This window comes from Phalangium opilio, unplaced genomic scaffold, assembly GCF_054372755.1.
Source record: "Phalangium opilio isolate 3A_F unplaced genomic scaffold, DU_Popi_V2 ptg000650l_1, whole genome shotgun sequence".
Classification (NCBI taxonomy): Eukaryota; Metazoa; Arthropoda; class Arachnida; order Opiliones; family Phalangiidae; genus Phalangium; species Phalangium opilio.
In genome coordinates, this window is record NW_028324245.1 from 627,372 (window position 1) to 641,411 (window position 14,040).

General features: G+C 35.8%; 1 protein-coding gene across 3 annotated transcripts in view; it reads right to left on the minus strand.

Moving 5' to 3' along the window:
* Positions 1 to 14,040, minus strand: part of Ask1 (apoptotic signal-regulating kinase 1) — a 53,337-nt gene that overhangs the window by 278 nt on the left and 39,019 nt on the right. Inside the window, exons 1-28 of one of the 3 annotated variants that reach the window (XM_089862745.1) lie at positions 10,685 to 12,856; positions 10,263 to 10,543; positions 9,928 to 10,203; positions 9,702 to 9,865; positions 9,054 to 9,132; positions 8,899 to 8,991; positions 8,528 to 8,805; positions 7,856 to 8,216; positions 7,714 to 7,782; positions 6,877 to 7,046; positions 6,585 to 6,771; positions 5,612 to 5,751; positions 5,304 to 5,535; positions 5,090 to 5,228; positions 4,957 to 5,018; positions 4,790 to 4,855; positions 4,615 to 4,715; positions 4,463 to 4,531; positions 3,535 to 3,666; positions 3,290 to 3,358; positions 2,999 to 3,152; positions 2,874 to 2,927; positions 2,143 to 2,221; positions 1,988 to 2,067; positions 1,118 to 1,536; positions 957 to 1,039; positions 158 to 240; positions 12 to 88 (exon numbers count right to left, since the gene is read on the minus strand). In XM_089862745.1, coding sequence (XP_089718871.1) covers positions 12 to 88; positions 158 to 240; positions 957 to 1,039; positions 1,118 to 1,536; positions 1,988 to 2,067; positions 2,143 to 2,221; positions 2,874 to 2,927; positions 2,999 to 3,152; positions 3,290 to 3,358; positions 3,535 to 3,666; positions 4,463 to 4,531; positions 4,615 to 4,715; positions 4,790 to 4,855; positions 4,957 to 5,018; positions 5,090 to 5,228; positions 5,304 to 5,535; positions 5,612 to 5,751; positions 6,585 to 6,771; positions 6,877 to 7,046; positions 7,714 to 7,782; positions 7,856 to 8,216; positions 8,528 to 8,805; positions 8,899 to 8,991; positions 9,054 to 9,132; positions 9,702 to 9,865; positions 9,928 to 10,203; positions 10,263 to 10,355 — 3,809 coding nt within the window. In that variant the 5' untranslated portion in view covers positions 10,356 to 10,543; positions 10,685 to 12,856. Of the gene's footprint in view, positions 1 to 11; positions 89 to 157; positions 241 to 956; positions 1,040 to 1,117; positions 1,537 to 1,987; positions 2,068 to 2,142; positions 2,222 to 2,873; positions 2,928 to 2,998; positions 3,153 to 3,289; positions 3,359 to 3,534; positions 3,667 to 4,462; positions 4,532 to 4,614; positions 4,716 to 4,789; positions 4,856 to 4,956; positions 5,019 to 5,089; positions 5,229 to 5,303; positions 5,536 to 5,611; positions 5,752 to 6,584; positions 6,772 to 6,876; positions 7,047 to 7,713; positions 7,783 to 7,855; positions 8,217 to 8,527; positions 8,806 to 8,898; positions 8,992 to 9,053; positions 9,133 to 9,701; positions 9,866 to 9,927; positions 10,204 to 10,262; positions 10,544 to 10,684; positions 12,857 to 14,040 lie in introns of those variants that run through there. The other 2 variants (XM_089862747.1, XM_089862748.1) reach the window with 2 other exon arrangements.

Below are 14,040 nucleotides of genomic sequence, written 5' to 3' on the forward strand. Positions count from 1 at the left end.
TTTCCTCCAACCTCAGTCCAATCTTTCTCAAATCATCACGAGTAATATCATTCAAAATATTTGATTTTGTGAAACCTTCGCATAATATCTTAATAAAAAGCAATAATACTTAAGTTAATTTAAATTTAAAATAACTTTGTTTAAATGACTACATTACCTTTTCAGCGCTTTCATGGTCTATAGACAAGCTGCCTAACCAAGTTACTAATTCTGGATCATAATTAGCGTGACCATTTGCAACTAAAAATCGGCAATCAAGGGCAACAAATTTAGTAATTAGTTCTGGTGGTGCGCGAGTCCAAGCAAAGGAGTGGATTTGGCGAGTCCGCTTAAGTATAATTGTTTACTTAAAGCTCGTTTTAAGTTGGCCCCCTCCCCCTCGCGAAGAAATGGACTCGCCCTGGCCGAGTCAGAGTCCGAACACTCGCGCATGCGTAGTAAAAACACAAAAGTAAATAGCCCCGGTGTAGGAGAGCTAGTACTAAAGCCTTATCTAGCGTTGTTTACTTAAAGCTTGTTATAAGTTGGACCCCTCCCCCTCGCGAAGAAGTGGACTCGCCCTGGCCGAGTCCGAGTCTGAACACTCGCGCATGCGCAGTAAAAACACAAAAGTAAATAGCCCCGGTGTAGGAGAGCTAGTACTAAAGCCTTATCTAGCGTTGTTTACTTAAAGCTTGTTATAAGTTGGCCCCCCTCCCCCTCGCGAAGAAGTGGACTCGCCCTGGTCGAGTCCGAGTCCGAACACTCGCGCATGCGCAGTAAAAACACAAAAGTAAATAGCCCCGGTGTAGGAGAGCTAGTACTAAAGCCTTATCTAGCGTTGTTTACTTAAAGCTTGTTATAAGTTGGACCCCTCCCCCTCGCGAAGAAGTGGACTCGCCCTGGCCGAGTCCGAGTCCAAATACTCGCGCATGCGCAGTAAAAACACAAAAGTAAATAAAAAAAATGTAATTTACGAGTTTCGGTTCCTGTTGGTGTGCTTTCTCTCGAAGCTGCTCCTAAAATTTGGCTAAGATGCGCTGCTAATTTGAGGGGACCACTATAATGAACCAAATTAATTATTTAGTTCAATTAAATTTAGAAATAAAAATAAAATTAATAAAAAAATGTAACTAACTCTTTCTCAAGAACGTCGATGTAAAGTTTCTCCCTTTTAATCGAATCTCTTAATATATTTCCAGCCATTTCTTTCGTCGTCACTAATTCTTCTAAGAGCTGGATATTTTCCTCTTCTAACTGCTGTATTTTTTTACGTAACTCCGTGGCCTTTTTGCCCGTGAAAGCTCCGATAGTTGGAACTCTAATTTGAAGTCCATTTTCAGGATTAGAGGAAGAATTGACGGTATTGACTGAAACCCCCGAGACTGAGAACCTATCTTCCTCATCCTCATCTTCATCGTCAAAGTCTTTGTCCAAATTGGCTCCCAATTCCGGGGACAAGACGGAGACTGTCGTTTGTACCGCGCCACGAACTAACTGATCTAAGGCAAACATCCAATGTGGTTTGATGTTTTGATCTCTTAAGACATCGCGAACCTTTTCAAACAAACCATTCATTTCGTTTTATCAACAAATTTGGTCTAAAACTCGTCTATAAATCATTTTAGGTCTAAAACTCGTCTATAAATGATTTTAGGTCTAAAACTCGTCTATAAATGATTTTAGGTCTAAAACTCGTCTATAAATCATTTTAGGTCTAAAACTCGTCTATAAATCATTTTAGGTCTAAAACTCGTCTATAAATCATTTTAGGTCTAAAACTCGTCTATAAATCATTTCAGGTCTAAAACTCGTCTATAAATTATTTCAGGCCTAAAATTCGTCTATAAATCATTTTAGGTCTAAAACTCGTCTATAAATCATTTTAGGTCTAAAACTCGTCTAAAAATGATTTTAGGTCTAAAACTAGTCTATAAATAATTTCAGTTCTAAAACTAGTCTATAAATAATTTCAGGTCTAAAACTCGTCTAAATAGTAAATACTTACGACATCTGGAAAAATGTAAATTGCTAATTGAATATGATGTAATTTTGTACCGTCAAAATCAAGTTCTTCTCTTAATTTGGCTGAAATAATTAAAATAAATTTTCGATTTTAATCTTTGTACAGTCATAATTAATAATTTATATTTATATTCGTACTTATTTCTTTTTCAACTATAGATTTGTTCTGTTCAGGTATATAATCGCGTAGAATTTTGAGCACCTTTAATAGAATGTCCTAAAATTTGATTGCATAAATTAAATTAACATTAATTTATTATAATTAGTTAGAGATTATTTCTAGGTTTGCGCGAGTCCTGATTTTGCGGTTGCGTGTCCATTAAAACTCGTGACTCCAAACTTGTTAGAAATGGACTCAACCAGGGGACAAAACGGTCTCGATTTGGGGAAGAAATGGACTCGATCAGGGGGGAAGGAAACGGCCTCGATTGGGGGAAGAAATGGACTCGATCAGGGGGGAAGGAAACGGCCTCGATTGGGGGAAGAAATGGACTCGATCAGGGGGGAAACGGCCTCGATTGGGGGAAGAAATGGACTCGATCAGGGGGAAAACGGTCTCGATTGGGAGGAAATGGACTCGATCAGGGGGAAACGGCCTCGATTTGGGGGAAGAAATGGACTCGATCAGGGGGGAAACGGACTCGATCAGGGGGGAAATGGATTCGATCAGGGGGAAAACTGCCTCGATTTGGGGAAGAAATGGACTCGATCAGGGGGAAAACGGTCTCGATTGGGGGGAAAATGGAATCGTCCAAGGGGGAGGGGAATGGACTCGCAAGATACTAGGAAAACTGATTACAAGTCGGAGTCCGAGAATGAACTCGCGCAGACCTAATTTTACCTCTTTGTTAAAAAATAATCAATCTTACGTGTGAAATTTTCACATCAGGTATATCTAGTTTTCTCATCCAATTATCGCAAATCTAAACGAAAATTGAAGTAATAATAAATAAATAATTAAATTCAATTTACTTGATTAATCTTCAGAGCTCACCATATGCGCTTGATCCGTTAAAACTCTAACAATTGTTTCTCTCCTCTGAGAATGTTTCTTGAGCACGTAAAACTCGGGTCCATCAACTGGCGGACTTAAAAGACTCCCAGAACTGGATCTACGCATTCTATTCTCAGAATCCGAGCCTTCAGTGCTTTAATTAATAAACAATTGTAAATTAATTTACATTAACGTAAATTAAAATTAATTTTTTAATGACAAAAAGCCATAATAAACTGGACACAAAAGAATTAATTTACAAAAAAACAAACCAAAAAACAAAGGGCTTACCTAAGATTAAACGAAAGAGGAGAATTTGGGTAGGAACCAACAGACAATCTATTGCTGTTGTGCACATTCCTGTCTCATTATTTTTATCCAATTTCAACATCATGCAGAGCAAGCGTCAAATTAAAATCAGAAACGAAAGAAAAAGTCAGCCCAAAGTCAAAACAATCAACGTTTATTTGTTAATTGAAGAAATACTACTGTTATAAAGAAATAAACGAAAGAATAAAAACAAGGAAGATACTTACCCTTCATCTCCCGTACTGGAAAATCGTGAAAACCTTTCAGATTTCTCGCCTTTAACAATAATTCTATCAGCTGGAACTGATATACTTCGACCAAAATCGGGAGCCGCGCTACGAGTGTTCGTCTTCTTTCGACTTAAATAACAAAACAATGAATCAAGTATTAGTCAAGTGTCACTCTCTATTCTTTACGAACAGATGAACCTCAGCAAAAAAAAAGAAGATAACAATAGATAAGGCGATATAAATACTACTATTATTCAATTAAAGAGAAAAAGAGACAAAAATAAAGGTTTATCTATTGATAAGAAATGGTCCATTTTCCCCCCCTACGCGAGTCCGTTTCTTTCCCCCCTACGCGAGTCCGTTTCTTCCCCCTCCCTACGCGAGTCCGTTTCTTCCCACCCTCACGCGAGTCCGTTTCTTCCCACCCTCACGCGAGTCCGTTTCTTCCCACCCTCACGCGAGTCCGTTTCTTCCCACCCTCACGCGAGTCCGTTTCTTCCCACCCTCACGCGAGTCCGTTTCTTCCCCCCTACGCGAGTCCGTTTCTTCCCCCCCCCTACGCGAGTCCGTTTCTTCCCCCCTCCCTACGCGAGTCCGTTTCTTCCCCCCTCCCTACGCGAGTCCGTTTCTTCCCCCCTCCCTACGCGAGTCCGTTTCTTCCCCCCTCCCTACGCGAGTCCGTTTCTTCCCCCCTCCCTACGCGAGTCCGTTTCTTCCCCCCTCCCTACGCGAGTCCGTTTCTTCCCCCCTCCCAACGCGAGTCCGTTTCTTCCCCCCCCCCAACGCGAGTCCGTTTCTTCCCCCCCCCCCAACGCGAGTCCGTTTCTTTCCCCCCTACGCGAGTCCGTTTCTTCCCCCCCCCCCACGCGAGTCCGTTTCTTCCCCCCTCCCTACGCGAGTCCGTTTCTTGTTTTAGAATACTTACTCATTAAGGAATTGATCTTCCAGGAGCTCGGCAGCAGTAGCTCTTTCCTCCGGGTCAGGTTCAAAACATCTAATCGTGAGAATTAATTATGCTTAAATTAAATTACTCCATGAATTAATTTAATTAATTCTAGATTAGGTTTTATTAATTACCTGAGTATAAAATTTTTGGCTTTTGTCGACATGCTCTCTGGAATATCAGGGTGACTCTTAAAGAAACCAACTTTGAACATGGCAGCTTGCGCCGATCCAAGCTTAAAACATTAATTAACAAAATCAAATTAATTTTAATTAAATCAATGTAAATTAAATTAAATTAAATTAATACCTCAACAAACGGTGGTTTCCCAGTCGCCATTTCAATCACTGTGCAACCTAGTGACCAAATATCGGCCTAATAATAAAGAAATTATAGTTAAATACATTAATTAATGAATTAAAACTTAATTAGGAATTAAAATAATTAAATAAAACAAAAATTGAAGAATAACTTACAGGAGCTCCGTAACCTCTTTGACCTTTATCAATAACTTCAGGAGCCATATACTGCAGAGTTCCTGTTTAATTTTAATTATAATTAATTAAATATAACACACTTTAATTAATTAATCGCGTATAAAACTAATACCAGTAAAGGTTTCTGTAACTGGATTAATACCAGCTAATCTTTTAGACGTTCCAAAATCGGAAATTTTCACAACTCCACTATAGGTATTAACCAGAACATTAACACCTTTAATATCACGATGAACTATTTTTTGATCATGCTAAAATAAATTAATTTAAATTAAATTAAATTAAAATATAATCAATTAAGATAATCGCTGCCGCTTAATACTGACGAGATATTTGAGACCTTCCAATATTTGTTTGGTATAAAAGGCAATGGCAGCTTCACTATCTTTTAGTGGTCCCCATTTAGACTGCAACATCTCGGAGAGTGTTCCACCGGGAACACACTCCATGAATATTTTAAATATGCCATCTTCGCTAGCCGACCCCAAATAACGAACTATGTTTTTGTGATGAAGCTGCTTGTGAAGTTTGATCTCTTCGTGCAATGGTTGGACTTCTCTGTTATGATCGAAGAACATCTACTTAAGTGATCATCCCATTGAACCATTTAATCAGGGTTCAAATTGTATCATACCCCGTGTTCTTTTCAGGGATTTCTTTCACCGCGATTCTAACTTGGGTAATGGCGTCTCTCGCAGCGTAAACAGTTCCGTATGTCCCTTTCCCCAGAATTATCTTTTTTCCCTGATTATCGACTTCATAGTCATAATCAACCTACACGATATTTCATTAAGTTTTAAAAATATGACTTGAAATTTCCCTCTCATCGTCCGCTTGCATTTTAGTTAAACATAGGCCTGCGCGAGTCCGAGTTCAAGTCTGAACCCGTTTTCCAAGGAGCTCGCGAGTCCGAGTTCAAGTCTGAACCCGTTTTCCAAGGAGCTCGCGAGTCCATTTTTCCCATTTTTTTCTCCTGGGGCGAGTCCGGTCCCCCCCCCCCATTTCCCCGGGGCGAGTCCGGTCCCCCCCTCATTTCCCCGGGGCGAGTCCGGTTTTCCCTCATTCCAAGGGGCTGAGTCCATTTTTCTACCCCCCCCCCCCCCAGGGGCGAGTCCGTTTCTACTTCTCTTGGGGTCAACTTAAAACAAACTGTCAATAAACATACTAAACAAAGCAAATTCTTTTTAATTAATTAATATATTGTTATTAAACTGGTAAAACGTTTTAGGACTCATTGGACTCGGATATCCGGATATCAAGTCTTAAGGACTCGCGAGTGCTGGGAAATTGGACGAGTCCATGCAGTTTTTATTTACTTGGACTAGCAAACTAGAAATACGGACTCGCACACCTCTAGTTATAAGCTTAGTCTATGGTAGCCATTTATGTTTTTTTTTTAGCTTGAAGAAAGGTTTCGAACAGAATAACAGTTAAAGGTTAATTATTCTTCATTCTCACCTCATTATTAAATCCTCAAAAGCTGGCTAATCAACAATTATATAATTTTATTTTTAATGTTAAGCCAAACACCATGACTTTTATGACGCGTGTTAGTCATTGGAAATTATAAGCTTTCGAGTTAAAATTTAATTTAGTAAGATCATTACGTGTTCAACTTTATCATTCTGTTGTTCTTCCTCAAAATCGGCTATAATATTTCCTTCCTCAGCCGTCATTTGTTTAACTAGTTCGTGAAATTTCCTTCTCAAATTTTCAGAGGGAAAGAACATTTGAAAATCATCGGAATTATGATGAACATAAAGGAATAAACATCTTTCATCCTTTTTGTAATCACTAGAAGAATGGGTGTTAAAATATTAATTAAAATAATTAATAAATTAAAGTCTGCCTTGTAATTTATTAAATATTAATTAAAGTCTGGTTTGTATAATTAGTTACCTGACACTCTTGATTTCACTGGCTGTCAAAAGCCACTCGTGAAGTTTATTGCAATTTCTTTTCAGAGTATCCAGACAAATATTACTTATTTGAATACTTCTCTCTTCCGCGTCTAAATTGACAATTACGTAACTGGGCATATACACTCTTGTTGGTTCCAAAACTAATATCTAAACAAAACACATTTTAGATTTGTTGAATTATTCTTATTTTGAAGTTTTCACAAGTTACAAAGCAACATTCAAATAATCACAAGCTAAAAAGCAACAATCAAATATTCACAAGTTAAAAAGCAACAATGAAACATTCACGAGTTAAAAAGCAACAATCAAATATTCACAAGTTAAAAGGCAACAATCAAATATTCACAAGTTAAAAAGCAACAATCAAATATTCACGAGTTACAAAGCAATCTCAAATATTCACGAGTTACAAAACAATCTCAAATATTCACAAGTTAAAAAACAATCTCAAATATACACAAGTTAAAAAACAATCTCAAATATACACAAGTTACAAAGCAACAATCAAATATTCACAAGTTACAAAGCAATCTCAAATATTCACAAGTTACAAAACAATCTCAAATATTCACAAGTTAAAAAACAATCTCAAATATTCACAAGTTAAAAAACAATCTCAAATATACACAAGTTAAAAAACAATCTCAAATATACACAAGTTAAAAAACAATCTCAAATATACACAAGTTACAAAGCAACAATCAAATATTCACAAGTTACAAAGCAATCTCAAATATTCACAAGTTACAAAGCAATCTCAAAAAAAAAAAAAAAAAGTAAAATCTCATTTTCACGAGTAAAAAGATAATCTCACTGGAAATCTAATTGAATTATCATCCTCAGTTGTGGCTGCTATGAAATAATCCATCCAAAAGTCAAAAACCTTCATAGAAACATAATAATGTTTAGGCCAAAAATAGGCCAATATCTTTATTTTGATTTTTTCTATTACTGACCAACTCTTCAGGAGTTTGTTCAACTTCTTCCGGTTTTGAACAACTCAAATTAATGAGTTTTAAATTATCAACTGTAGATTTGAGATACCACATGGGGGGTTTCAATTTAAACATGCATTCAGCCGCGTGAATTGCCTTTGAGAAATCACCAGCTAATACGCTAATCTCAAAGAAGGTAGCTACGTCCCAATACTCCCTTAAAGATGATAAACTCCCTTTGCGACCAATTAAATTGTTTAAAACCATCGCAATATGCTGAAGTTCTTTGCAACTGTCAAATTTTTTTCCAGCAAAAACTAACAGAGTCGCTAAATTAATTCCGGCATATTCATTGGCTTGGATTTCAAATCCTTTCCGATACCTAAATAATTCATTTAATTAGCGGTCTTATTCCTGATCAGCGCCACTTACCCATAGCGGCGACTTTGAGAACTACTGTAAGCGGCAAGCCAATCAGAAGTCGCTAAAATCTGGTGACGTCACTGACGGGCACTCTCAGGGTCTTACCAAAAATGACGTCACCAGATTTTAGCGACATCTGATTGGCTTGCCGCTTACAGTAGTTCTCAAAGTCGCCGCTATGGGTAGGTGGCGCTGATCAGGAATAAGGCTAATTAACCATATTTTCCCAACACTAGACACTAATTAAACAATAATACAATTAAAATTCACCAGTGAATAGCTTGATCGAGACTTTCTTTGCAAGTGTGACCAGATTCGACAAATTTGTCTTTGTAAATTCTTCCACAGAGACATAACATGTCTGGAAAATGATTTTCCTTGTTCTCCAAGGCTTTTGTGATGACGCTTAAGGCTTTCTCTCGATCACCTTCTTGTTTTCTTCGGTTTAACGCAAATCCGTACCAATACAAGATGGTAGGAGTGCAAGTAAACTTTAAGGAAGGTATACCTTTCAAATTATCTACTAATTTAACCATTGCATTGTAATCCTGAAAACGTCATTTAAATTTCTTGGTAAATTAATAATAAAAAGGAGTAAAACTGTCATTAAATTAAATTAAATTAAATTAAAAAAAACCAACCTGAATTTCTCTAAATGATATTAACATATTGAGCACAACATCACCGGAAATAATATTAGGATCATCAAGTCGTTTGCTCATTAAATATAAACCCTTTGAACAAAAATTCAATTAAATTTCAATAAAATTAACTTAATCATTAATTAAATATATACTTTTTTTAATTCATCTTCATTTGTATAATTTTCTCTTAACTTCCTTAAATCTGATATAAATTTCTCTTTCATGTGAGCCCTAATTAATTAATTAAAGTTTTAATTTACAATGAATATTAATAATTAAAAATTAATATTAAATAATTAAAAATTAATATTAAATAATTAAAAATTAATATTAAATAATTAAAAATTAATATTAAATAATTAAAAATTAATATTAAATAATTAAAAATTAATATTAAATAATTAAAAATTAATATTAAATAATTAAAAATTAATATTAAATAATTAAAAATTAATATTAAATAATTAAAAATTAATATTAAATAATTAAAAATTAATATTAAATAATTAAAAATTAATATTAAATAATTAAAAATTAATATTAAATAATTAAAAATTAATATTAAATAATTAAAAATTAATATTAAATAATTAAAAATTAATATTAAATAATTAAAAATAATATTAAATAATTAAAAATAATATTAAATAATTAAAAATAATATTAAATAATTAAAAATAATATTAAATAATTAAAAATAATATTAAATAATTAAAAATAATATTAAATAATTAAAAATAATATTAAATAATTAAAAATAATATTAAATAATTAAAATAATATTTAATAATTAAACTTACTTAGCTTCAACTTGAACAAATTGTAATAATTTCTTCATTTTGGAACTTAGCAGCATCCCAACTTTAACTTCAATTCCTTCCTCACCGGCTAATGGATGATCAACTATGTAACATTGATTGTTTTCCATTTGTTTGTAATAAACAACTGTATAAGAACAGCTTAACTACAGTAATATTAATTAGACTCTACTTCTTTACAGATTAATTAACTTATTTAAGGACTTACTTTAAGCTGTTTTGTATCTGAAGGTGAATTATTATTATATAAAAGTATATTTTGTTTCATATTAAAGCTTTCTCTAACGCCTAATTTATAAAATAGTGAGCTTTGTTGATCACGAACAGAAACATCAACTATGGCCACATCCGCATTGTAAAATATATCCAGGGCACTAGTCTCGTCAAAATCGAGCTTTTCAAAAGGAATTTCTTTAAAATTGGCACCAAAAGCTTGACAAGCTTTAGAAACTTCTTCAAAAGCGCGATTTCTTTGACTGGACCGCTATATTTTAAGAGTAGGAACATCTAACATCCGTAGAAGTCAAGAACCAGGTGACTTACTTTGTCAATTACAACTGCAACATCCATGGGCACCCTCATGTTGCTGCTGCCAGTATTTTCGCTGCAAACTGAACGCGCGTCTCCTTCACTCATAATTTCCTTAGAACAGGGCTAGGCCCCACAATTCCAGGAAATAAAATCGCGTAATGTTGCCCAATATTCCAAAGACAAACCCCTCCAATCCCCACTCTGCAGATAACTGCCTGAGTAGTAAACACTCGTCTACATCAGTCTAAATAAACGCGTATCCGATAAGGATTCGCTACCACGTGAATAGTCTTCTAAAATAAAAATAAGATACCATCTATTTAAATTTTAATTTAGCTAAACAATTTTAAATCGATTATCGCCGAGTCGCACTCCGATCACAGTTCAAATGCGTGCCAAGGCTTAAATTTTTACTCAGAAATTGAATGACTCACTTGTTGAGTTGAACTATATACGATAGGAAAGGAAACTAGATGATAAGGCTAAAGCGTGGGGATACAAGTTCTTAGACGTTGTTTTTGAGTGATAGAAGTTATTGGAGATAGAAACTTTATTTTTTCAACCCGCCAACAACTGTTGGATAGTAACTTCATCAAATAAATTACATTTAAATAATAAAATTTACGATCATAATTAGGCCTAAAACTGGCTTCCCTCCTAGGTCACCAATAGGTGGCGCCAAAGTTTTAGAATTCCAAGACCGAAACTTTGGCGCCTAACTTAATTGTAACGTTTGGAAATAATTTACTAATTAAATCATAAATCAGACGCGCGTATAATTTAAAATGCTAAAAATGTTATTTAAAGCAATTGTTTTAGTAGTGTGGGCTTAATTAAAACGGATGTCATGTAACTTAGGAATGTATAACCTTGAAAATATTTTTCAGCTACGAGGCGTGATTTATGTTCAGCCCCTTAAAATATTTATAATTTTACGAAACAAAAATTTTGCTCGAGGCCTTGGAAATTTCAATCAAATTTAATCAAGGTAAGTCCATAAGTATAATTAATACTTAAGTATAAAACTAAAAATATTATACAAATAGACACATCCTCTATATTATAGTATAGTATAGTATAGTATGGTTTTAGTATAGTATAGTATAGTATGGTTTTAGTATAGTATAGTATAGTATAGTATGGTTTTAGTTATATAGTAAAAGACAAGCGTAGCAGCCGGAAGCCAAATGTGCCCCAAACCAAAACAAATTTAACCTTGAAAAGCGCAACCCTTTCCGTAAGGGATTTCTGCTTGGTTTCTTAGCCTGGGGGCCGCTTTACTTCCACCACGACTCTGGGGATTCTTTTCAGTTCCCTAAGAACATCGAATCGTGGCTTCTTTTGTACGTTATAATATAAAAGAGACTTAGATGCCCAGGCGCTAAACGAGACAGGCTTGGAAGCCATTTTACTATTCGATTCAAATGGCTCAATTTTATTCTGGGAGCCCGTAAATCAATAACATTGTACGCGTCTAAAAATAAAACTGAGAGAAAAGGATGGGGGGAATGTGACGTAAGACCCCCCCTTCTTTCATCCACCTTGCTGGCAAATAGCGCGCCAAAAAAAAGAAAGAAGGCCCAGTAGCTAGCTGGATCGATTCTCCGTGCCAAAAGTCGTGTTTTTCCTTTTTCATTGTTGATTATTAGTTCAGTGACACCTTGTATTTGTTACTACATCTACTTACTAAGTCTACTTAAGCTAGAAATTGTTTCAATCGCAAAGATGAGCTATTATTCAAATAGGCCTAAATACCCTGGTATTTTTATGGCTTCGGGTTTAATAAAAAAGTATCTTAGTCAGCTTATTTCTTAGTCTAAAGAATAAATATTTCAGGGCTAACTAGTTAAAAAATAGGCCTAAAAAATTTTAACTACCCAATGACACAGTGACACGAATTTGGGGGTTCCGTCCCCCTAACCAGTAACCCTAACTGTTCGCTCAGTAGGCCAGTCGCGCGCCGCATTTTTCCCCTTTCGATCTCCCGCGCTCTCGTTGTTATGACAACGGATGGGAAAGGCAAAGGCGCCATACTGGCATTGACCTTGAAAAATCGACGCGGAAAACTTGGAAGATTCCATTAATACTAGCGCGTACTAATCGAAAGGGTTTCGAGGGGTAAAGGAAAATAACACTCTGTGGGGTGAAAGAGGCGAATGAAAAAATCCCAGGGAGAATTAGTTATAGGACCAGTTTTACCCCGGAAAAAAGGGGCGACTGAAAAAAATATAAAAGCTGGAGTGCGAAGGGGGGGGGGCGAGGAATGGAATTCACTATGTCACGTGATCTTACCCTTTACGTGGGACTTGCAAAAAGTTAGAAATATACGATCCCCTTCACGTTACCCCACGTAGGCCCGGCTAAAATAAGTTAAAACAACAGGATCAAAATTAGGCCTATATTGCATAATATTATACAGCTCCAGACTGTTGATAAAAAGCATCTTCATAAAGATAACGATAAGTTCTAACACGCCTCAGCTGTGACAAGGTTTAATATAATTATCATTAGAATGAAAAAAATATATAAATATATATAATAGCGTCTGTCTATATATAGACATTACCCCCCTTGCTTCCTTTCACTATTAAAATAATATCCCCCCCCCCGTCAAATTCCCCACGCTACCACGCTACCAGCTTTAATGTTTTCTAGTAGAACGAGTTTTCAAGTTCAAGGTCACCTCTAAAACTCGGCGTCCAAAATTTATCAAACCTTCGCGGAATATATTTCCAGCTCCCCCCCCCTTCTCCGGTTATGTCACCTCCCCCATTTTCTAACAGTTCGTATTATACAGAGGCCACAAATTTACAAAAGAATAACTAGTACCGTTCACTTTATAACTAGAAAAAAAATAGATCAAATTAGACCTAAAATATTATATCGCAAGTTTTTAAGTCTATGCCATGTCCTTGAATACCAGTCGTAAATATAATATTTCAAGGTCAACAGCAAAAATAGGTCAATTAGGCTTATAAATATAAGCCATGTGTAGATCTATTAAATTTTCGTAATTTCCGCGCTTCAACATCATGTCATGATATAAATGAATATGCTAAGCCTCGGCTAAGCTGTCAAAAAGTCAAATCAGGAGGTGACGTAGGCATTCAAGGCTGAGAATGGGTTATTTCTGGAGCTTAGGCCGACATTATCTAATAACGTAGAATGGAAGTAATGTAGGGTCGGTTTCTCCTTGAGAGATTCAGGGTCAGGGGCAAAAGCTCCGACGTAAACAAGGAACGAAAATCGATCGGCCGAGTTTCCGCAGGACACGGATCGATAGGACGCCGGGTGACTCCGCGGCTAAAACGCCGGTCACGTGCTAATGTTAGGCCTAACGTAAAAATCGACTCCAACTTCAAAGAAGGCTTAGCTTAAATTTTAATAAATACCATTTAATACTAATCTTAGGCCTAACGATAAGCAATAAGTCAACCCTACGTAATATTGACAGTTCTTGACAGACAATGACATAAACTGACTCAGTCTCTGTAATAAAAAGTGAATTTTTTTTTTGACATTTCAACGTTTAAAAGTACTCGAATCTCGAAAGTACTAGGCCTAGTTGTAGTGCACTTAAGGCGTCTGGATTATAGAAATAGTTTTGTCACACCCTCCTCTTTCCCCTATGAACGGTTTGTTTACAACGATAGCGGGCGCTTCAAGGTCATCTTCTTTTAATACCCCAAATTCGTTCGCGATGACCCTGTTAATAGAGCGATAGCCAGGGACAAGATGGACCGAGCTGAACCGATGGTTACTTCCATAGTATACACAGTTTCCCCGCGAA